The 26006-nt window shown below is 32.5% G+C and overlaps 1 protein-coding gene across 4 annotated transcripts in view; it reads left to right on the top strand.

The window, feature by feature from the left end:
- The first annotated feature begins 3426 nt into the window (after positions 1–3426).
- The window catches only part of LOC122023781 (protein FRIGIDA-ESSENTIAL 1-like), a 35964-nt gene continuing 13384 nt past the window's right edge, over positions 3427–26006 (top strand). For all 4 annotated transcript variants that reach the window (XR_006123232.1, XR_006123233.1, XR_006123231.1 and 1 more), the window contains exon 1: positions 3427–3814. Coding sequence is in view for 1 of the 4 variants with exons in the window: in XM_042582103.1 (XP_042438037.1) it covers positions 3568–3814 (247 nt within the window). In the remaining 3 variants the exon portion in view is untranslated. The remainder of the gene's footprint in view (positions 3815–26006) is intronic.

Raw genomic sequence — 26006 nt, 5'->3', positions numbered from 1 at the left:
ACCAAGTTGACATGGCACAGAGTGATATAGCAAAGCACATTTAGTATGCAAGGGGATCGGTCAACCAAATCTAATGATCGATTTACCGAATCCAACGATCGGTCAACCAAATATTAATTAACATTGATGACGAAGCAGATTTAGATCCTCGCAAAGAAGGCAATTTGAGGGATCGGTCGACAGAACAAGGTGATCAGTTGATCGAACCTTTCATGGCATTAATTACACTAAGATCAGATCTTGCCACCAAAGGAAGGCGCAGTATTCAATCGACCGACAGACTGATAGAGGGTTCAGTCAACCAAACAGATAAGTCAACCGAAGGGCTTTTCAGTCAACCAAACTTGACTTATAAAAGGAGCTCGAGATTTATTCCGAAGAAACAACTCTCTGATCATTCCTCTGTTGCATTCTGCTCGTGACTCTACTGTTCTACGCCACAACTCCACGTACAAGCTGCTACGCTGAAAAGTGCTGACTCGCTTAATCATCTGCTCTTTATCGGTATATTTTATTTGTAGGTTGCATTCTTACAAGAAGGTAGTAGTGTATTACTATTATTCTTTCATTCTACGAATTGCTTCTTTCTCAAGATTTCGGAAAGAAGAATTATAGTGAATTACCCAATGGTGTGATCAATGATCGCGAGTCTTGGAGTAGGAGTCGGCATAGGCTCCGAACCAAGTAACCAATTGAGTTATTTGTATTGCTTTTACTTTTATATTCCGTTGCAACTTTGATATTTGTTTTACGAATCAATATGAAAAGGAAAAACTTTTAACAAGCAATATTCACCCCCCCTCTATCACTTCATTTCGATCCTTCAATAAACCCAAGTGTACATAAAGAATCTTAGGATTAGTAATGTCGCTAGAGGGAGTGAATAGCAATTCACATCATTCGTTGTTTGTCGATCATGTGCTCATCTACAAAATGTTAATAAATAATAAAAAATAAAAGAAAATATAAAATTGAACCTAAACATAAGCTAGATATTTTTTACGTGGTTCAGAAACCTTAGTTCATACTCCACAATTTAGCTTCCTAGCATTAACACCACTATATTTTCTCATTGTCGAACATCCTCTGAAGTAAAGAAACCTCTTACAAATTTGTTCTTACAAACAATACAAATATACAAAAGATATTGAATGCAATTAAAATAAACAAGATTAACATAAACAAAAAAACTTGGCTTTAATTACGTTATGGTTCTTTTAGATTGCTTCCTAAAGGTCTAAAATGTAACAACACTTCCTTTCAAAACTTTCAAGAATCAACATCTGAAATCTTTCATAAAATGCTCTTTTATAGGCTTCAAGTCATGGTTGGAATCTGCCTAGTAGTTGATTGCTTGTCACCATTAGTCGAATGCTCTAATTTTTATTCGAATTGCTCTGCTTTATGAGGCCAACGACTTAATCTAGCTCAACAACAATCGATTTCTTATCACCAGTAATCGACTGATGCTTATTAGTTGAGTTACTTAGTTAAGTACCAAATATTTCATTCGCTCCAACAATGTCATCAATTGCGTGTACCACCCGATTCATTCATTAATCGATTAATCACCGCAAACCCGCTAAGCCTTCTTAAATGCTAAACTTGTGATTTAGGGTTTATCAGTCAACTATTAACATTCAACAGTCAATTGCTCACAGTACAACAACGCTCGAAACCCCTTTAAACCTCGTAATTATGGTTTCAGATCATCTATTGACTAGTAAACCTATAATAGTCAATTGATACCTCTTATATTTCAGCCTTACTAAGATTGAATTCTCACTTTGTTTAGTATCCGGTTAACCTCAACATACTAGGACTTTTTTTTACCTAACATTCCGTCAACCTTACTCGTTAGGACTTCACGATTGCCTAACATTTGGTCAACCTTGACCTGTCAAGACTTCCTTTCGTATGCCTAACATCTAGTCCTCTATGACCTATCAAGACTTCATTTCTTCTACCTAACATTTGGTCTTCGATGACCTATTGGACTTTACCCACCCACCTAATATTCAAACCTTTACCCACACACCTAATATCTGGACCTCCATAACCTATTAGGCTTTACTCACATACCTAACATCTGATCATCCATACATATTAGGACTTTCCTTATTGTCAAGTGTTCGGTAACCATAAGCTACTTAGACTTTGCTCGCTAACCAACTCTGGACTTTCAATTGCCAAATATCCGATCAATTATGACCCATTTGGACTTTACCCTTATTAACTCCCTATTGGACTTTTAACTACCAAGTGTTCGATCAACCATGATCCACTTAAACTTTTTTATCGTCAAGTATTTGGTCAACCTTGACCAACTTGATCGACCATTGAAATCCAAATCAATCTTATTTAACCTTGACTCTAGGTCAATTACACCAACAATTTCTCCTTTTACTTGACAACTCTCTCTACCATTAAACATATTGATTGAATATCAAAATTTAACTTGAGTCAACTCGAGTTTGGTCAACCTTAATCAAAGATTAATTGTACCAACAATCTCTCATTTTTTAATACTTAATAATATATTTAAGTTAGACTAATTCATTAGCCCAATATCATACATCCTATACCAAAGTATAAATGAATATTTTCTAAGTTAAATCTTTTATTCTATATATAGAGGGACCTTTTTTAATATGTTGACATATATATTAACTTGGTTCCTTAATCTTCGTTTGTCATTTATTATGCCTTTAAAATGGTTCTCCCCTCACCTCATTATTTCCTTTAATTATTGCACCAATAAAATTTTAAAATTTCTAAATTTTTAGAAAGTTTATAAACTAACTATTAATATATAATAATTAAATTATTTTAATTTTAATATATTATAATTAATTTAATTATAAAATTTATAAATTTCTATATTTTATATATAAATAAAAAATTTAAAAAAAAAAATTAAAAATTAAAATTTACACAAGTTAATAAAAAATCTTTTCAAGATTTTTTTTTTTTTAATATTAAATAAATATATGAAATACTCTTTACTAAAAGTAACAAATTTATTTAAGAATATCATATCAATTTTTTTTTAATATCTTTAAAATTTAAAATAAATCATCCACTATATTAACTATACACTATATTATAAAATGATATTTTATTATTTAAGAAATAAATTTCATTCCCTAAATTTAGAAAATATTATTTATAAAATTTAAATTTAAAAAATAAATATAATAGTTAATGTAAAAACTTTTTAATATAAAATATAAAATATAAAATAAATTATATATTTAAAAAGGTAATATGGATGTTTTTAATATTTATAAATTTTTTTTACTGTACTAAAAATATGTATATATTTTTTAATTTTTAATTGACCTTTTAGGCCGATTAACCATGGTTGATCGGCCCGCTCCACTAAATATTTGGTATAATATAAAACGCCGAATTAAAATAATCAGGGAACATTACTGACGGATACATTTTTCATTGTTTTAAATAACGAGAGGTCTCTAACCTTCGCTTTCGTCCCCTTCGCAGCCGCGCCTCCACCGCCGCCGCCGCCGCCGCCTCCGAAGACGGTTGCATGAGTAGCTGTTGGAGATGTTGAAAGCCTTCCCCAAGGCAACCCTTGATTCCTCCCCTCATCCAACGGGAGAGGTCGATTCACACGCTGTCGCCGCTAATGGTGATGGCGACGCTGAGTCTCTGTTTGAACACCAGGGAGAGCGCTATGAGGAGGACGAGAAGTTGGTGGAAGAGGAACAAGGGGAGGAGATGGAGGAAGATGAAGTAGGAGGAGGAAAGGAAGGAGAAGGAGGCTCCGATTTGCTCAGAGACCAAGACGATGGTTTGTCCCTTTTACCGATCTTTCATCTTCTATGTTTTAAAATTTTTCTATTGATTCCTCTGATATTGTCTATTACTGAATTCCCTCATTCCCCTTATTGGGAACTGTTAGAATGTATGCTTTAGTTTACAGCAAATTGGCAAAGGTTATTTCCATAGTTTTCTGGCAGATCATTGAATTTATGGAGTGATAACTAGTCTATAACATGTTCTGAAATCCTGAACATTGAACATCTTATTTTGCCAGTGTCAGGTACTTTTTTCAGTTATTTCAAGGTATTCACTAGTAAAATCCACTTGAACAACTACTAACTGATTAAAAAAGCTATGCTTTTTTTTTTCCATTTAGATGGACAATTCTTCGAAGAGCTTATATCCTTTTATCTAGCCTAACCGTGGACTTTTAGGTTTGAGTTCTTACTTTCTTGCCTACGTTTCATCACCTGGTTGCTCCATTCCACTATTAAAAGGGTCTTGTATTGTCTTGTTTTGTTTGTTTTAGCAAACATAGGTTTGAGTAGAAGTATTTAACTAAATTATGATCAGTTTGTGTGATGTCATCCATCTTAAGATCAACTTGAAATAAGAGCACATGCTAAAATTACAATAGAAGTTATGATGTCTATTTTTTCTTCAATTTTCTATTCTAGTTCTTCATCCCATTACCATTTATATTACTTCATCTAGCCAATACATTTTTAGTGAATTGTAACTAGTACTTTCTAGTGAAGACTTAGCAGAACCTTTATTTAATTTCTTCTTTCATAACTTACTCCTTCTTTCATAACTTACTCCTTGTGCATCTTTTGAATTGAGCTATGGACGATTGAATACCATCAAGGAATAATATCCCATAATACTTTTGTTAATGACATTAAAGCCATAGTTTGATTCTGGAACATTCTTTTTGAATCCTCATTTGACAAAGAGCTAGCTATTCTACCACAACCTATCTCCCCTCCCCCTTTACAACAACAACAACAACCAAGCCTTTAGTCCTCTAAGTAGGGTAGATTATATAGACCCTCTTAGGCTATTGGACTCGATCCTCTACTATATCCTCATCTATTTAAATTTATATTTTTCTATCGTTGCTAATAAGTCTTTTTTAGCCTTCTCTTTCTCAATTAATGTGTGTATTTGTCATGATCTTATATCGTTTAATTGGAGTATCTATTGGTCACCTGTACATGTTTGTACAAGCTTAAATGCATCTCTCGAAATTTTCTTTCAATAGGCATAACCTCAAATTGTTTTTCCTAAAATTCTCATTTTTTATTATGTACATGCTCATATGCTCACACATCCATCTTCAGATTTTTATATTTGTGTCTCTTGTCTTTTGCTCGTGTGCTCCCTATATTATAAAACTTCTTTATAAGCTTTAGTGGTACCTTATTATAACAAAGAATGCTATCCGTCATTTCAACCATCCTACTTGTATCATATGTAAAACATTGCTTTCAACCACGACATCTTTTTATAAAAACAATCCTACATAAAATTGTCAGTTACAAGAAACTCATTATCTTCTATATTAACAATTGTTTTGCTATGTTTACTAATACTAAATTTAAATTATATATGTTTTGTATTTACTCTGCTAAGCCTAAAATCTTTTACTTATAATATTTTTGTCAAGATTTGAGTTAAGAACTCTTTTATGTCTGAAAACAATGTCATCTGGAACAACATGATGTGTTCAATGAGTTCATCCATGACTTATATAAACAAATATGAAATTTTGAGCTGATCCTTAATGTAACCTTATTTTTACAGAAAATGTTTAAGTTAATCTGCCTATCTTAACACCCTTATATTTTAGATTCTTTATATAATTTGCCTCAAAATTTTGCCATAGGCTTTTTCTAGGTTAATGAATATCATATATCTTATTTTTTTTCTCGATACTTTTCAATTAGTTGTATGTGAATTGTATAACTTACATTGTTGACCTTTTAAGAATGAATCTAAATTAATTTTAGTCACCTTATTCTCCTTTTTTTTTTTAGCACTATTTTCCAAAGTTTCATGGTATAACTTATTATCTTAATGCCACTATAATTCACACAATTTTGTAACTCTACTTTGTTTTTATATAGAGGGACTAGAGTATTTATCTTTCATAAGATATTTCTTCTATTTTCAATATTAAGTTGAATAACTTTGTAAGTCATTCACTTTCATACCTTTATTGAAATATCAACTATTTCATACCTTTATTGAAATATCAACTCGTCCAATTGTTTTCCATTTTGCATCCCATTTAACGCTTGAAATTTAAATTATTCTATAAAAAATTAAATTTCCTAAATTAAGTAGGTCATCTGAACTTTCATTAAAAAGTTAATAAACATACCTCCTTCATTGCTCCTTTATTTCTTCATCCTTCACTAGTATCATATTAGATTTATTTTTAATATATTTTATTTGGTAAGATCCCTTATTTTTCTCTTTCTTACGTTAGTTATTCTATATATATACTTTTGCCCTTTTTTTATCAAGTTGTCGATGCAAATGTTCAAAAGCTTCATTCTTAGTTTCACTTATTGTATTTCATGACTTCTATCTTGACTACTGCATACTTTTTAATGTTTCTTCATTATCACAAGTGTATAGTAATTTATAGGTTGTTTTTTTAATCACTTTCTCTTGTACTTCCTTATTTTACCACTAAGATTTTTTATTTAGTGGTGTCTGTCCTCTTAATTGAATATGCTCTTGGCCGCCGTTTTCAAATTTGATACTATCTTATTCCATGTTATTTTTGAGTCACCATGTGTTTCTCCTAATACTTGTGCTTTTGCTCTCTAAAAATAATTTGCTTCCCATTCTTTAATTTCCATCACTTGATCCTAGGGCTTATGCATGTTTTTCTTCTACTGATACTATCCTTCAGTGGCATGTCTAATATCATTAACCTATGTTGAGTGGGTATGCTTTTTTGAGGGATGACCGTATAATCTTTATAATTTTTTTTATCCCTTGTCCAAAATTTGCGACTTATTATTTTAACTTTTAAGCGTAACCAAGTGTTATTCTCGTTTCATGAAAAATGTGTTAGCTATTATAAATTCATATGCTATCACAAAATTTGATATAGCTTTTTCTTCATTTTTTGTTTTAAAATCATGACTCCTATATACCCTATCATATTTTTTTATTTCTTACTCTATATGCCCATTTAAATCTCCTATTAAGATTATCTTGTTTGTTGAAATATTTTTTTTACTATCTCATCTAGGTGTGTCCAAAATTTATGCTTGGTGTCTTCATCTAATCCTGTTTGTGGTGCATATATATACTAATTACATTAATAATTTCTTTTGATACCACTATTTTAAGAGTTATAATCCCATCTCCTTTCCAAACTACTACTATTTCGTCCCTTAACTAGATATCTATAATAATATCAATTTCATTTCTCGTTTTACTCTTTCTATGTACCATAATTTAAAATCTGACTTCTTTATCATCTCTGCCTACTTCCTTACTCATTTTATTTTTAGAAACATAAAATATTAATTTTTCTTTTAATTATCATATCTACTATCATCATTGCTTTGTCAGTAAGAGCTCCTACATTCCATGTTTTAAATCTAAGACAATTAATATTCCTATAATGTGTTCCTATCTAAGTGTAAGAACTCTTGTATATTCAATGCTACACCTAAATTTTATGGACATGTAGCGATCCTTGTCGAGATATTGTACCCCTGTAATGCATTTCTTTGACGGAACAACCTAGCATCTGTGCAATAGTTTGATGGATTCACACATAATATTTGTGTAAAGTTTAAAATTTCAAGTCATGTTGAAGTTTCATTTTATGATCAATATACAATTTTAGTACCATGTCGTGCTGTGTCAATATAATTTTAATATTTTTTAAATATAAAATATAATTATAAAAAATATTTTTATTAATAGAGTGCTATAGATTCTCACAACGGAATTTTTTTATATAGCAGTTGTGCCCAAAGATGTTTTTTTCCTCATGGATGAATGAAGAAAGGAAAAACATTTCTAGAGGTTTTTTTTTCTCTTTGTTTATCCTTGTGGACGGATGAAGGAAAAAAAATTAAGGATGGAGGGGGAAAATTATTGGATAAAAGTGGAAAAAATTTAAAATAAGAGACGGAATTGAAATTAATTACGTAAAAAAATACAAAATAAAAAAACAAAAATAGGGAAAAAGAAGAAAGGAAAAAAAATAAAAGAACCTGATGGTCACAACAACTTGTCATCATTGTTATATTTGAGAGATGTCCTAAGGCAATCGTCTTGAATTTGAGTGCACATTTTATATGTGTTTGATTGGATCTTAAACTTACTTACTGAATGTCCGTAATATGATTTATAGCATGAGAAAACTTGTGATTGGATCACGACCAGTGAGCATTTCTATATGTGTAATTATGAATGTATTGAAATCTTCTCTAGTCGACGAATTGATGTGTTTAGACATTATCGATTCTATGAGATTAACACGGATAATACTCCTTGGTTCAACCAAGCAACTGTTTCTCACTGGCTAGAGACATTGGGTTGTCGAGAGTTAAACGTGGATGCTAGTTATTATAACTAGTTCATTAGAATGACTTGGCATGAGACTTTATATGGTTTTCTACATATACAGATATGTATAAAGATCTCATTGCAGCTCGAGTGTAAGTTTCTTTCGACTTGAGGTATTCAAGTCACATTAGTCATGGAGACTTATACTTTGATATCGCAAGCAAGAATCTTCGTGGAGGTGTGGACCCGGGATGATTGGGTATAAGTCGAAGTGCTCGAAGGTTTTTGAATAGCCAACAAAGGATTCACCACTCCTTACAAGAAGATGTATACACTATGACCCCCTGTCAGGATTATTATTCAAAGTTTTTGCCAAATATCATATATTAAGAGTATGGTACTCTTTAGACACATGTCTGAGTAATTTGAATGCACAGGACAAGGAAGTATTACCTGGTTAGGTGTGATGTAGTCAGCTTAGTGGAGACTGACACATAACTATCTCCTGAACCAAGTGGGTATAAGACGAGTGAAAGGAACAAAGCATGACTCAATGTAGCTGTTGAAGGGTTTAGAAGAAGTTCTAGAATCAACTGTTGATTTTTTGGTTAATTGAGAATCATGATATACTACTTGGTGTCACTCATGATCGATCCATAATTAATGGTTAATTATGGACAACCAACATAAATCGGAAATCTACAAAGTCACATGCACTACAAGTTTATCCGAGAGACATAAAACAAGTTTGATGATTGGATTCTCAAATCGAGAGAGATTAAATCTGATTAGACCAGACGAAGGGCTAATATGGAAAGAGTTTGGCGCAACGAAAGTGCAGATAAGCCACGCCTTTTAAAGACGAATTGGACCTTCTTTGGTTTAATTATAAACCAAATTGATTTGGTTTTAATTAAAAGAGGTTTGATTATTGAACTAAGTGGTTTGGTTTTGAACTAGCATGGTTTGGTCGTTAACCAAATTAAGGCTATTGGTTTGGACTTTGGGTTTACGTTAACAGGTTTGGATTTGATCTAAACCTAATAGAAGATCTATAAATAAAATTTAGATGGAAGAGAATAATTAATTAATTCAATGAAAACCTAAAGGTTAGGTTTTTGGGATCTTTTCTCTCCTTCTCTCCTAGCCGCCGCTGATCACCAAGGGGAAACCCTCCCCTTGTGCCGTCGTCCAGCTTCAGCAACCGGCTGCCCTCCCTCCTCCGGCTAGCCACTGACCTCAGGAGCAGCCGCCGGCTGAAGTTGCCATCGCCGTTGCCCAAGGACGAAGGAGGCTGCCCCCTTGCTATCCCGCCGCCGCACGCCAACAAGCAGTCACATCCGACCGTCCAAGACATTGTTCCGGACAGCAAAGGACATCGACGGAGTTCCGCGGAAGGTGTTGTCCCGCCGGAAATTATGTTCCGGCGAAAACGGTTGCTGCCCAATTGCAACATGAACGAATAGCCATTCACGTTGACGTTGCAAACCGGGATTGCTTCATGTTGGAACGTGAAAGCCACTCACGTTGCTTGATAAGTTGAAAACGTGAATTGTTCACGTTGTTGAACAAACAATTGAAAATGTGAAACTGTTCACGTTTTTCAACCAAGCAATTCATGTTTTTCAAACGTGAATAACTTTCAACGTGAACAACAACCAAAACTGCTATGCGGTGTCAGGCTCCTATTTCAGCCAGCAACCAATGCGGTGTCAGGCTCCTATTTCAGCCAGCAATGGTTGCTGTCAAAAATTCCAGCAAGGCCAAAATTTGTTGCCGGATCTTGCAAGCACCGGCTGAATCGGTTCAGCTGCCGCAATCATGCTGCCCTCTTTTGGGTAGCGTGGTTCCAGCCTCTGGACAATAGCTGGCTGCCGTCCATCTCGATTGGTACTGCCGGGTTGCCTTGTACCGCCGGGTCCCGAGTCGAGTCATGATTCCTCTCTTGGATTGCTCGTCCTCCCCTTTCGGCTAGTACCGAAGCAGAGACACGACTCATGACTTAGTGAAGTTGCCTCGAGAATAACTTGGCATGGATATGAGTAGAGGCAAGTTTCGTTAAGCTTGCTCGTTGATTCCGATAGAGACTAGTCTTACGAGGCTAGCAAACGCTATCTACAAACATTTTCTTTTCTTTTTTACTGCCTTGGAAATGATCTAAGAATTACTTTCTTAGACCTACATTTTCATTAAGAACCAAGAAGGGTATATAGTATGAAAGGGGCAAAACATAACACATACACTCTTTTTTAGATCATCCCATTTTATCAGTAAGTAAGATTGGATAAGACAACACTAGGCATGATGTCTAATGGTTTAAAAAAAAGAATTCTCCATGCAATTCAATATGCTTTGGGCTGATAATCCTTAATAAAACTTGCTTTTATGTTGTTTTTGAAGTTCTTATTAGTTGTTGGAATTGGTTTTAAGATTGTATAACAAGGTTTTCTAGATTGTATATTCTATTTGAAGTAGTGCTTTCCCTTGAGCTGAAGCCTAGAGACTATGTTGACATAAATTAGAACTCTCATGAGTAGAAACTAGAAAGATGAACTAGACATGATAACAAAATGAAACCATAATATGTTGAAATAAACCTATTGACTTATTCAATCACACATCTCATGATCCCTTTAATGACAAATATGAGAATATGTAAAAATAGTTGATGGAGGATGCAAGAAGTTGGGTCATTAGCAGAGATTGATAATGGTGGTTCTCACATTTTTGCTAGGTGCAATTGTTGACAAACTATCAAGTTAAGTTGCGAGAACAGGTTATTAGTGGTGGTGCTTTCATCTATGTGAATTATAGTTGTAGCCAAGTTGTTAGATCACAAGTAGAGGTTGGTAATGGTGGAGCTTACTTTCGCATGGCATATTATAGATGCTAGGTAATTGGATTGTGAATATGTGGTAACTATGCTGTTCGTTATCTTATAAGTCCTCCCAATAAGTGGAGGCAAGCAATTAGGTTGAAACAACAAAGTCGAAGTGGTGGTGCTTCTCTTCACCTTGCTTTTAGATCTTCAAAAGGAGATGTCTTGCTCTTTGATCAAGAAGGTTTTTGAGTCTTGCTTAAAGAGTAAGTGGAGCTTATCCTTTTGAAAGTTGGCAGATGTGATTGTGGTGTGAGAGTTTTGGCATTGAAAGATGTTATTAGGCAATAGATAATGCTCCATGAGTAGGATTGTGTAAGAGGACACTTGAATTCTTTGAAGTGGTGCCCCATGCACGAAGGTTTTTTTTTTTAAATAAATGATTGCTAGCATGAGTTTCGAATGTTTGGGCGATTGCTTGTTGTGCTCACCCTTGGCTTATTGTTGTAGAGGTGGTTGTAATAGCATGGCTGTTAGGTGATCACAAGTTGCGAGCGCAGTGGGTTTATATCAAATTTGGGGTTTATATCAAATGTTTTAGGGGAAGTAATTGTTACAACCATTTATCATATAAATCATTCGCCTTTTAAAATCTTAAGGTTCAATAATCCAAAGGAAACACTCTCAACATTCTATCTATACATACCATAGTTTAAAATCTCATTTTGTTTCGCCCAATATGGGCAAAACATTTCGTTCTGCTCCCGGACCAACACCGGCACACCTTCAGTGCTCGTGTGCCTCGAGGCCCTATGGACGTGCGGGCCCGATGTGTCTGGAGGCGCCAATGACGCTTCCAGACACGTCGAGTGGGCCCGACGATGCTTTTGGACATGTCATGCTGGCTTGACGAAGCGTTAGGATGAGTCGTGCTGCCCAACGATGCCTTCGGCGCGTTGCGCTAGCTTGAAACTGCTAGCGACGCATCCGGAGGTGTCGTGCTGTCCTGGTGACATGTCTAGATGCCAGTGACATGTCGCAGCGCAGAGCGGGTGAGCGGAGCATTCAGGGCGAAAGTTTTAACTTAGGTATAATTAAATAACTTAGGTTAATAATTTTAATTAACTCCTACCTATGATTGAGATAATTTAGATAGATTAATTCAAACCTAATAAAATTATTCCATTAATTCTATATATATATAAAATCTTTTTTGTTATAAATATTTATATTAAATTTTTTATTTTTAGTTAATATATTTTATATTTTAAAAAATACTTAAACTATGTTGGCGCGGATATGATACCGAAATTGTATCATTCTTGTCAGGAATTGAAACCTCATCACGATTCAAGATTTTAAATCATTATGCATACGCACTACAAACAAACTTGTTTGTTCTTAAGATATTTGGATGTGTTATTTTTTCATGTGCATGGTCAAAAATAGAGGGAAGCTAGATCTAAGGGCGTTAAAATGGTACAAGTGTTATCTGAAATCAACATCAATTGAAATGCACTACCTAAAATTCAACCAAATGACAATTTTGTGGCTTCGGGTTCATTTGACGACTAGAACTTTAACTCTAACTAGGTGCCTAGAACCCAAATTCTAGCCACATCAGAGATAAATCCATGTCGTGCCAAGAGATTCCGTGTCTCTGGGTCTTCCTCGTTTGCTTAGTACATGCCAACCTCGATCTTCCAATGCTGTGATAAATTCTTTGGGACTTCATCTATTGCCTAGTCCAGCCACCATCGACTCTGGGACTTTTACTTGCCTAGCTTGAGGTTGACCTTGATTCACAGTGACTTTCGCATGGGTAGAGTTTACTCCTGTGGGACTTCAACCTTTCCTAAACTTGACTACTTTAGGGATTTCAACACTTGCCTAGTGTTCACTTCTTTAGAACTTTATCACATGCCTAGAGTTCTAAGACTTCAACACTTATCAAGCATCTAATCACTCTTGACCACCTAAACTTTCACTAGCAATAAATGTCAAATGTGTAGTGTACCTCACTTAGACTTCGTATCAACTTTCAATCAACCTTAGTCCACATGGACTTTCTCTCTTGCCAACTCCTTAGTGGATTCTCCATGTTTGTCAACATATGTTGCTCTTCAATCGATGCCAAATGTATAGTTATTCTTGACTCAAGTCACTTTTACCTTTAACCTACTTGCCACCTCATCTCCAATCACCAAACATATTTCTTAAACATCAAATTCCTAAATTATGGTTAACCTTGACCAGTTAGGTCAACCTCGACTAGGGGCTCACTTCACCAACATGAACCTCTGTGCATGAAAATCATTGTTGCTGATCTAATGAAAGTCCAAGAATCCAACCCCACCAAGATTTAGAGTATGATTAATAATTTCTAATTCTTCGTTATAAGTTAAAACTGAATTTCATGGAGCTAATGAATATCCAAAACTCTCCATTGCTATAGGAATGGAACTAGAGAGTTCACAAAACGACCTTTATATCCTTTTGCAAATTTTGCATCTTTAAAATAGTTTTCACCATCACATAAAACTTTCTTAGTTAACCCGAACACCATTTTTATCCCTATCACCACCTCATTTGAGGCATTAGCAAATGAGAAATGAAAATAAACTATGAAAGAAGAACTGAAGGCATTAAAGAAGAATAAAATATGGAAATCAGTGAAATTGCAAAAGGAAGGAAACTTATGGGGTCTCTAGTGAAATATTAAAGGAATGGATCAATAGAGAGGTATATGGCAAGGATGATAGGTAAGGGATATACTCAAACCTATGAAATTGATTATATAGACTTTGGCTCATATTGACAGAATTCTACTATCATTGGCAGTTAATTATAGTTGAGAGTTACAATAGTTCGATGTGAATGCTTGTTTTGCATCAAGAACTGGAGGAAGGAATTTATATTGAGGTCCTAGTAGGATATGGAAATAATTTGGATTCTCATGTTGTATATATAAATTGAAGAAAGTCTTATATGGATTTAAACAATTACGACAAGCATAGTTTAGTAGATTTGCAAGAGTTGTATGATTGCCATGGATATAAACAAAGTTAAGAGAATTATACATTACTTATTAAACAGTCTTCTTTAGGGGGATTCAATCTAAGCAAATTATCTTTATCTTCCGACAAATATCTTTAAGAGATGCTAATAAGTACTCTAACAAACCTAAATATTATACTTGGAGTGATAAAGGAAGATGCTGCATTAAATAAGAGAATGCATCAATGTTTAGTCTGAAAACTTATCTATGCTCCATACATGGCCAGATATAGTATATATGCATTAATTCATGTATAACCTAAAAATAACTCATTTGTAAGTAGCTTACCCAGTATTACAATTTCTCAAAGGAAATCAAATAGTATTCTCTTTAAAAGAAAAAGAGGTTTGATGCTAGAGATAGATCTTATTATGCTGGGTTAGTGGTTGACCGGAGGTCAACCACTCAATATTGCACCTTCTTGGTAATAATCTTGTGCCTTGGAGGAGCAACAAAACAGAATCCAGTGGAGTGGTCTAGTGCAAGGTATAATTCTGAACAATGACTCCAGATGTGTGTGAACTACTTTAGTTAAATATCATCTTAGAAATTTGAGATGGTTCAATGAGACTTTATTATGATAATAAGTCTGCAATTAGCATATCCCACAATCTAGTAATATACGATCTTATGAAGCACATTGAAATTGACACTTCATCATGGAGAAACTTGCAAATACGCTTATTAAGTGGTCAAGTAGCTTAGTGTTTCAAAATATTATATCAAATTGAGAATGTGGGAAAGATAAATATTTATTCACCTGCTTGAGTGTGAAAATAATTTTTGTAATCATGTATAAGTTGAAAATATTCCATAAATTATGGAATATGATAGTGTAGTTAGTTTCCACAACAGTCTCTATACTTTAGATAAGTTTTTTTTAAAGATAATTAGTTGTGTTATCGATCTATAAAAGGTGGTAAGAATTGCATGTATTTGATATGTTTTGCGTTAATATAATCTTCAACTTTGACAAGTACATTTCAAATTGTGCGAACTCTTTTTCTTGCATGACAATGATCCAATCTCGATCATTTAATGCTTCATTTCTTTTGTTTGGTTCAATATTAAAGCAAGGTTGTTTCATAGATTTTTAAAATGATATCTTTTCAATAGTTGATTTGTCTCCTAAAATTTATTCGGTAGAATGAATAATATTAGTTTTATATGTTTGTGGTTGTTCTTCTATATTATCTACATTTTCTTTATTTTTTCAACATTTTCTATTATTGATTGTTCGTCTTTTTTATTTACTTTGTTTTTTTGGAAAAGGTATATATATATATATATATATATATATATATATATGTCATATTGCCATGCAATTAAAGATACAATCAAATGGAGATCCACAAACCAATAGACATGCGTTTGTAATTTGTGAAACATCTTATCAACATCAGGTATATCACTCTCAAAACGACATCTATTGCAACATTCCCACAAAAGATAAATCATACATGAAATGACAAGGTATCGCACTTTCATGATGCGCTGGTTGCCTCTTTAGTGTGGCTGGAAAACTGAAGTAGTCTCTCTATGGTTCTGACCTTATATCGAATGTCTAGCCATCTTCTTACCTTATTCCATAGGAGTTTGGTAATGGAACACTCAAAAAGAAATGTGCATTTGATTCATCATACCTGCGGCACAAAGCACAACTTTTGTACGATTCACACAGAAGTGTATATGTTTTCCTCAGCCTTCCATGAGCAAGCAACCAAACAAAAAAGTGGTGTTTGAGTACTGTTGGCCTCCATATCACTTGTGCCCAAGGTACCATCGGCCCCTTTGGCCGAAAGAAATCGTACGCATCTGTTGTCCCATTTTTCTTCGCAGCAAACCATTCCAACAACTTCATATTCGCTACTTCGTTCCTGTTCAGCCCTTGAACTAGCTGGTCTCGAATGTCAATAAGTCGCTTAGCCACCGGAGAATCCGAGAGTTTCGTGCACCATTGCCAAAAATCAACTCCTTTGATGTAGTGATGATGAACCCATCACACTCATAAAGAATCAGTGTTGCATTGGATGTTCTAAAGTGTCTTGCAAAATAGAGCATTATTCCATGCTTGTAGGTCCTGAAGTCCATATTCTCTTTATTTAGATAGACAAATCTTGGCCCAAGAGAGTGGCAGATGCTTGGAGGACCAAACAAACGTCTAACATATGACATATATCTTCTTGTTTACTTTCTTTTTTATGATATATGTTATGGTTTTATCAAATACTATATTAGGTTTCCTCAAACAAAGATTCATTCATCCACTTTGGGTGAAAATCTTCCTAGACAACACTTAGTGGTTAATATGTATGCCTTATTCCCAAAAATTTAAAATAGTTAATGGGTTCTCATTAAAATATAATTCATAAGGTGTTTTAATTCAGAATTTTATATTTTGAATATAACATCCGCTATTATGTGGCTTAGCCTTAGATTGACTTAATGAGGAGTATTTCACTTAGTCCTAGTGGTTTCTTATAATGCTTTGTTTCTCCTTTCTGCAACATCATTTTGTTGTAATGTTCTAGGGATGAGAATTCAAAATAGCTATTTGTTTCACAAAAGTGATGAACAAAATTTACTACCACGATCATTTCTAATCGGTTGATTTTGAGGTTCATTTTCTACTCTCTTTTAAAAATTTATGAACATTTAAATATATCACTTTTATGTCTTAAAAAATTTACCCATGTAAACCTACTAAAACAATGATAAGACAATATGAAAATGTCATGGTTATAAAGCAAATGAAGATGTAATAGTTCTAATGCTTAAAGGTATTTACAATGATTTTAGTTTTATGAATAATTCTTACTTGTTTTTCCTTTTGGCAAGCATTATAAACTTTATTCTTGTTAAATTATATTTCAGGTACTCCTTTTATTAAGCTTTCTCTAGATATTTTGTTGATTGATTGCTTATTTGTGCATGCCAATCTCCTATGCCTAGCCATGTTTCCTTTCTTACACATTAGACACTAAATAGAGGAATTAGGAATAAGTAATATGAAGGAGATCAATAACATATACATTCTCATTCCTTTTGCAAGATTAACATGAAACATTTTGTTGAATAATATTCTTTATAAATATAAAATTAGAATATAACAACAATCAAGTCTTATTCCACTAGATGAGGTCAGTTATATGGATCCTTTTATATTATTGGGCTTTATCCTCTACTATTTAAGCATTTATACTTAAATAAATTTTATCTTATTTTATTGTTGGTTCTTTTCCGCATTTGATGTGCGTATTAGCCATAGTTTCACTTCGCATAACTGGAGTATTTATTGGTACATGTCTATACCATCTTAAACGTGTTTCTTGAAGTTTTTTCTTAATAGATGCAACTTTCTCTCTAATACTCTCATTTCTTATTCTGTCCATCCTCATATGTCCACACATCCACCTTAATATCCTCATGAACTCTCATCTTCAGCTTAAGTCATAGTCCAACATTTAGCGTCATATAACATATCAAGTTTAAACACGGTTTTGTAGAATTTTCTTTTAAGTTTTAGTGGTACTTTATAATTACATAAAACATCTGACACTCTTACATTTTAATCATCTTACTGGCATTCTATGTAAGACATCTCTCAATCCTTCCATCATTTTGAAAAATGATCTTAAGTATATTACGTTCAATATTTCTAAACTTAGATTCCATATATTTTGTCTTTACTCTACTAAGCCTAAAACTTTTCACTTCTAGTATAACGTTTACTCCTTCATGTGTCTCATCTACCAAAAATAATATTATCTACAAATAACATGCTCCACGGTATTGTGTATAGAATGTGTCCAAATTCGTCTATAATTAGTATAAAAAGATAAGAACTTAGAGTTGATCCTTGATGTAATCCTATTTTTATTGAAAATATTTCAGTTAATCTGCTTAAAGTCTTCTGGTCGTTATATCCTCATATATATCCTTAATTAATTCAATATATATTACGTTAACACTTCACTTTTATAGAATTCTCCATATAATTTCTTTTAACACTCTATCATAAGTTTTTTCTAAGTCAATAAATAATTTTTTTCTCTCGATACTTTTCAATTAGTTACCTGAGAAGATGTATAACTTTTATTGTCGACCTTCCACGTATGAATCTAAATTAATTTTTAGTCATCGTTGTCTTCTTCCTTAATCTTTTTCTTATTATTATTTTTCAATGGTTTATGGTATGACTTACTAGTTTAATATCCCTATAGTTTGCACAATTTTACATGTTTCCCTTATTCTTATATAAGGGAACTAGAGTACTTACCCGTCATTGATCGTACATTTTTTTTTATTTTCAATATTATATTAAATAATTTTGTAAGCCATTCAATACCTTATTTCCTAGACACTTCCATGCCTCTATCGAAATATCATCTGGTCTAACAGCTTTTATATTGTGCATCCCATTTAAAGCTTGTTCTCCTTTTGACATTTGAATTCTACGATAAAAATTTAAATTTCTATAATCATTTGACCTACTTAAATTATCTTAAAATATAATTCAATGTTCTCAATAGGGTTGTAAACATGCCAAGTCGAGCCAAGCTTTGTGGTGTTTAAGCTTGTTTGATAAGATGACCGATTCAAGCCAAGTCGAGCCTAAAATGAACCAAGATGTTGAAATCATTGTTCAACTTGGCTTAGTTCCCTTTTTATGAGCTTGAGCTTGGTTCAAGCTTAACTTGAGCTTGGTTCAAGTTTGGCTTAAGCTTGATTTATTTAGATATTATCGAGCTCTCAATTCAAATTTGTTTGATTGTGTATAACTTTTATATTTTAAGTTTGTTTGATTGATTATTGAACTTGATTATATAAATTTGTTTGTTCATTTTGAAAGTTTCTTTATTTGTTTAATAGGTTGATAAGAGATTTATTGATGAACATGATTCACGATCATTATTCAAGAATATTGTTCATGAACGTTATTCACGAACATTAACGAGTTGAACACATATATGTTAAAGATTATTCGTTTACTTTAACGAGTTATTCAAGTTTACTCATTTAATTGATCTTATATGTATTAAACGAACATAAACAAGCTTTTACTAAGTCGAATACCAAGCTTGTTCACGAACGTTTGGTGGGGTCGGCTATATGGATCATTTTATACCATTGAGTTTTATCTTTTACTTTTCATCATCTATGCTTAAATAAATTTTATCTTGTTTTATTATTACTAATAAAATCTCTTTTGGTTTTCCTTTTCCTCGTTTGATATGTGTATTTGTTATATTTTCACATGTATTTATTGCTCGTCTAGATATATGCCCGTACCATCTTAAACATGTCTCTCGAAGTTTTCCTTCAATAGATACAACTCCGACTTTCTTTTTAATGCTCTCATTTCTTATTCTGTCTATTCTTGTATATCCACACATTCACCTTAACATTCTCATATTTCTAACTCTCATCTTCTGCTTATGTTCTCGAGTCATAATCCAACATTCATCTCTATATAAATGACAGGCTTAATTGTTGCTTCATAAAACTTTCTTTTAAGTTTTAGAGGTATTTTACGATCACATAAAATACCTCATGTTCTCCATTTAAATCATCCTACTTTTATTTTATCTAAGACATCTCTCTCAATTTCTCTATCGTCTTGTAAAAAAGATCCTAAATATTTAAAGCTCTCAGTCCAGGCAAATCGTCATCTCCTATCTTAACAATTGTCTTATTACACCTAATAATGTTAAACTTAAATTTTATATATTTTATATTTATTTTACTATGCCTAAAACCTTTCCCTTTTATTGTTTTCCACCAAGATTCTAGTTTAGCATTTACTCTTTCACTTGTTTCATCTGTCAAAATAATATTAAACAACATGCACCATAGTACTGTGTCTTGAATGTTTGAGTTCATTCATAATTAGTGTAAAAAAATAGGGACTTAGAACTAATACTTGATGCAACCCTATTTTTATTGGAAATGCTTAGTTATTCCGTCTGAAGTCTTTACTCTAGTCGTTACATTCTCATACATATCCTTAATTAGATCAATATATGTTATGGTAACACCTCTTTTTTCTAAAACTCTATATAATTTCTCAAAGAGTTCTATCATAAGCTTTTTCTAAGTCAATGAATATCATATGTAGATCTTGTTTTGCTCCTGATATTTTTTTTAATTAGTTGTCCAAGAAGATGTATAACTTTTCTTGTTGACCTTCCAGACATGAATCTAAATTAATTTTCAGTCATTGTGTCTCCTTAATTTTTTTTCTATTATTTTTTTTTCAAAGTTTCATGGTATGACTCATTAGTTTAATACCCCTATAGTTTGAACAATTTTGTTTGTCATCTTTAATTTTATATAAGGGAACTAGAATATTTATCCGCCATTGATTAGGCATGTTTTTTCGTTTTCAATATCATGTTAATTAATTTTATCAGTCATTTAATACTTTGTTTCCCTAGACACTTCCATACTTCTATTGGAATATTATCTGGTCATTTTTCCATTGTGCATTCCATTTAAAGCTTGTTCTGAAGTTTGAATTCTATAATAAAAATTTAAATTTCTATACTCATTTGACCTACGTAAATTACCTAAGTTAAGTTGGTTAACTAAACTTTCATTAAAAAGTTGATGAAAATATTTCTTCTACCGTTTTTTGTTTCTCCATCGTTTACTGGTACCCTATTGCATTCATGTTTAATACATTTTATTTAGATAAAATCTCTCGTCTTCTTTTCTTTCACTTTAGCTATTCTATAAACGGATCTTTTTCCTTCTTTTTAATTTAATTTTTGATATAATCGTTCAAAAGTTTTATTTTTATTTCAATCTAGAATATTTTTATTCATACACAGATTCAAATATCTGCGGAGAAGTGGTGAATGGTTTGTTTGGAACTATGGAGAGATTGGTTTCAAACGCTGCTGAGTAAGATAAAATCACTATCCAGTTCTCTATATATCGAAAGGTAGAAGGGCTATTTGGGAGGAATGTGACAATTAGACATAGAAGAGCATTATCTCCAACAGAATTGTGGGAATGTTGTAGGAATATCTGTATTGCAAAACTTTGTATTAAATGCTTAGCCTCACTTGCAGGCTTCTGGTTGTGATCGAACGCATGGATCGGTCGATCGAACCAGGTTGACTCAGACCAGATCAGAACCGAACAAAACACAGCTTCCGATCTAAGCTTGATCGGTCGATCGAACACTGATGACTCAGCACAGATTAGATCGAACAGAAGAAAAGAAGGAAGACTACCTAATCGGTCAACCGAACCAGAGGATCGGTCGACCGAACAATAAAGACATTAATGGCATATTAATGAAGAATCTACGGGGAAAGCTCACCGTTCGGTTGACCGAACAGTTCGATTGGTTGACCAAACCATTAAACATCATTAATGTCCGAGGATCATATCTCAGCAAAGAAGGCAGGGAGCGGGTTCGGTCGATCAAACCCAAGAATCGGTCGATCGAACAGTACCGATTCTTATAAAAGTGGAGCTCGAGGTTTGAGGAAGTAACGAAGTTATCTGTTCATCGCTGTAGAAACTCTCTGTTCGTGCTACTGCTCTGCAACCCGTCTTCAAGCAAGTGTCTACTTCGTTCAAGTGCCGACCAAGCTTCATCTCCCATATAGTGTCGGTATACATTTACTTTAAAGCTTGCATTGTACGCACTATTCGGAAAGAAGAGTTTTAGTGAATTGTCTAACGGTGCGATCAAGGATCGCGGGTTTTGGAGTAGGAGTCGACGTAGACTCCGAACCAAGTAACTGAAACGAGTCTCTATTTTCCGCTGTGTTACTTTGTTTTTAAAAAAGAAAAATAAAAGAGTTTTTAAATGCGCGATATTCACCCCCCTCTCTATTGCACTCTTTCGATCCTACATATATACGCCTCAAGCATAATATCAATAGAAAGAAAATATATACGACTCCTAGAATTAAGTGGTGGAAGTTAAAGGATGAGAAGCAAAATATATTGAAGGAGAAGATAGGAGTATAAGCATTAAGTGAAATATACGGTGATTCTAATACGACATGGGATAAAATGGTATCAAAGTTAAAAATAGTAGCTAAGAGTGTGCTTGGTGAGTCAAAGGGACATGCACACTAAGTAAGGAATCTTGGTGGTGGAATGAGAATGTACAAGAGAAAATGAAGGAAAAATGAATAGTTTATAAGGAATTATATATTTGTAAGAACGAGGAAAACTTAAAAAAATATACAATAGCTAAGAAAGAAGCTCAGAGAGTAGTGAATGAACTAAAGAATGAAATTTTTGAACGATTATATCAAAAATTGGATACAAAAGAAGAGGAAAGATACATTTATAGAATAGCTAAAGTGAGAGAAAGAAAGACAAGAGATCTTATCCAAATAAAATATATTAAAAATAAATGTAATAGAGTACTAGTAAATGATGGAGAAATACAAGAGCGGTGGAGGTATTTTCATCAACTTATTAATGAAGGTTTAGGTGACCAACTTAATTTAGGTAATTTAAGTAGATCAAATAAGCATAGAAATTTTAATTTTTATCGTAGAATTCAAACTTCAGAAGTAAAACAAACTTTAAATGAGATGCACAATGGAAAAGCCGTTGGATCAGATGATATTCCGATAGAGGTATGAAAGTGCTTAGGGAAACAAGGTATTAAATGACTTACAAAATTATTTAACATGATATTGAATACGAAAAAAATACTTGATCTGGATAAGTACTATAGTTCCTTTATATAAGAACAAGAGAGACATACAAAATTGTGCAAACTATAGGGATATTAAACTAATGAGTCATACCATGAAACTTTGGGAAAAAGTAATAGAAAAAAGATTAAAGAAGGAGACATGACCGAAAATCAATTTGGGTTTATGTTTGAAAGGTCGACAATAAAAGCAAAAGCTAATGAGTCAATTAATTATCTTTTTAGTTAATTAATTGAAAAATATCGGGAGCAAAAACAAGATCTACACATGATATTCATTGACTTAAAAAAAACTTATCATAGAGTCCTAAAAGAAATTATATAGAGAATTCTAGAAAAGAGATGTGTTAGCATAACATATATTGAACTAATTAAGGATATGTATGAGGATGTAACGACTAGAATAAAGACTTCAGATAGAGTAACTGAAGTATTTCTAATAAAGATAGAGTTACATCAAGGATTAGCTCTAAGTCTCGATCTTTTGACACTAATTATGAATAAACTCACTACACATATTCAAGACACAGTATTGTTATGCATGCTGTTTACAGATGATATTGTTTTGGTAGATGAAACACGTGAAGGAATAAATGCTAAACTAGAATTTTAGCACGAAACAATATAAGGGAAAAGTTTTAGGCTTAGTAGAATAAAGACAAAATATATGGAATTTAAGTTTAACAATATTAGATATAATGAGACAATTGTTAAGATAGGAGATGACGAGTTGTTTGGAACCGAGTGCTTTAAATATTTATGATCATTTTTGCAAAATGATAAAGGGATTGAGAGAAATGTTGTACATACAATACAAGAATGGTTGAAATGGAGGAGAGCGTCAGATGTTTTTTATTACTGTAAAGTACTTTTAAAACTTAAAGGAAAATTCTACAAAATCGCAGTTAGACCTACTATGTTATATGGAGCTAAATGTCGGGCTATGACTCGAGCACATGAGCAGAAGATGAGAGTTGCAGAGATAAGAATGTTAAGATGGATGTGTGGACATACGAGAATAGACAGACTAAGAAATGAGAGCATTAGAGATAAAGTCGGAACTACATCTATTAACGGAAAACATACACGTTTAAGATGGTACGGGCATGTACTACGACCAATGAATGCTTCAATTAGACGATATGAAACTATGACAAATACGTATATCAAATGAGGAAGAGGAAAATCAAAAATGACTTGGTTAGCAACAATAAAACAAGATAAAATTTATTTAAGTATAGATGATGATATAGTTGGAGACCCCATCTAGTGGGATAAGGATTGGTTGTTGTTGTTGCTGTTGTTGTAGTATTGGTAAACTCATTTATATACGAGTGTAACTTGCTATTGAATTGATAATTCTTTGTTGACCTAAAAACGTTTATTAACATATCAAGTTTTTGATGAAGCACACACTACTCACAATATCTTAATTGATGTGCTTAATTTTAAAAGAATACATATTAACTTCTAAAATATTTTTAATATTATTTGATAATGCTAGTTATGATACTACTAGTATTGAAGAACTTAAAATTATATGTTAACTTGCTATTAGTGGTTTATATTTTTATATTCGATGTGTATGTCTTGCTTTAAATTTATACGTCTAAGATAGCTTAAAAATTAAAATAAAAATCAAATTAGATCAATTTAAATTGTATTTTTTTATTTATGATTACATCCTAGTATAATGAAATGAGACCTAAATTCTATGTGATCCACCAACACGTTAGAATTTAACATAATTCATTTCAATATAGAGGATTATTTTATTCATTTTTTTTGTGTAAAATGATATATATATATATATTCACACCAACAGAATATATGAAGTAGTATTTGTGAAAAATTGTAAAATTATTTAATTCCCACTTCTCATTTAGTTATAATGAATTTTTGTAGCATAAATGTAATTTTAAATAAGTATATCATGAATGAATTTTTATCTCCTAGAGAGTTAGCAATGAAGGCAAAATAAGAGAATTATTTTTATTATATACATGATATTTATTTAATTGCATTTGTCTTATCCTAAAATAGATGTTTTGCATAAGATGTTAGTTTTGTATTATTATGCTTTAATTCCATTTAAAAAAATTTCTTCTCCTATTTGACTTTTATTGTATAAAATACTAGAAATAACTTATATGTTATTTACAAAGATTATAATTTAAAATATGGATAAAAAGGTAATGTGGTTGAAACATAGAATATTAGTAGTATTAATAATTTAAAATTCACAAAGGCATAGCTTTTACTATGAGAAAAATGTCTATGAGTATCCTCAAGTTCCAGTTTGAAACTTGAGAGTTATTTTTCGACTTATTTTTATTTCAATGAAATATACAGCGAGTCGGATTTCAATATTTTACGATAATGATAGTAGAATATCTAAAGTTATTCCACTCTCTCTATCATAACAAAGAAGATTTTATCTTCTCTAGTGGCAAACTATTGTTGTAGAACATACATTTAGTTTATCTCCGACTCTTTAGAAGCCTAGGTATTACTTTATTATTAGACGAGAGTTACTACAAAAAAAATATAATTTTTAGAATGTTTTTTATGTTGAAGCCCGAAGGAATTATTACTACAGGAATCGGAAATAAATCCTAAATGACGCCACTTCTTAAGGTAATAAGGGTAAAAAGGTAAGTAAATTACGTGAGCTTTCATTGTCCTGTGCCCTAAGTGGATATGTAGGAAATTTAAATAAATTTAAGTCTTTTTATTTTTTAATTTTTTTTTAAAATTAATATATAAATAATATTCTTAAACCTCCTTAAATTGTGAACCGAATTGTAATTGGCGGTTTCAAACGGTGAATTGTAACTACCTTTGAAGATTAAGGTAAAGGGTCGAGATTTTTCGAACCGTCGAATTATCAATTCCAAACCGAGGTTGAGTCTGTTTCTTCCTTCATGATTTTCATTTTTTTCTATTGTCTTTTCTCGTGATGTTACTTATTTTGTTGGTTTCACATCATCACACTATGGTAAACTAAGCCTTTACAAACCTACAACATACACAATCTGATCCTTTTACGTTGTCTTGCAATATTATATTGTACATCCAAACTTAACCTTCTTATTCGTGCAAGGAAT

The sequence above is a fragment of the Zingiber officinale genome, chromosome 9B, assembly GCF_018446385.1.
Source record: "Zingiber officinale cultivar Zhangliang chromosome 9B, Zo_v1.1, whole genome shotgun sequence".
NCBI classification, from domain to species: Eukaryota; Viridiplantae; Streptophyta; class Magnoliopsida; order Zingiberales; family Zingiberaceae; genus Zingiber; species Zingiber officinale.
Note: the sequence above shows the minus strand (reverse complement) of the source record. Positions and strands in the feature narration are given on the sequence as shown.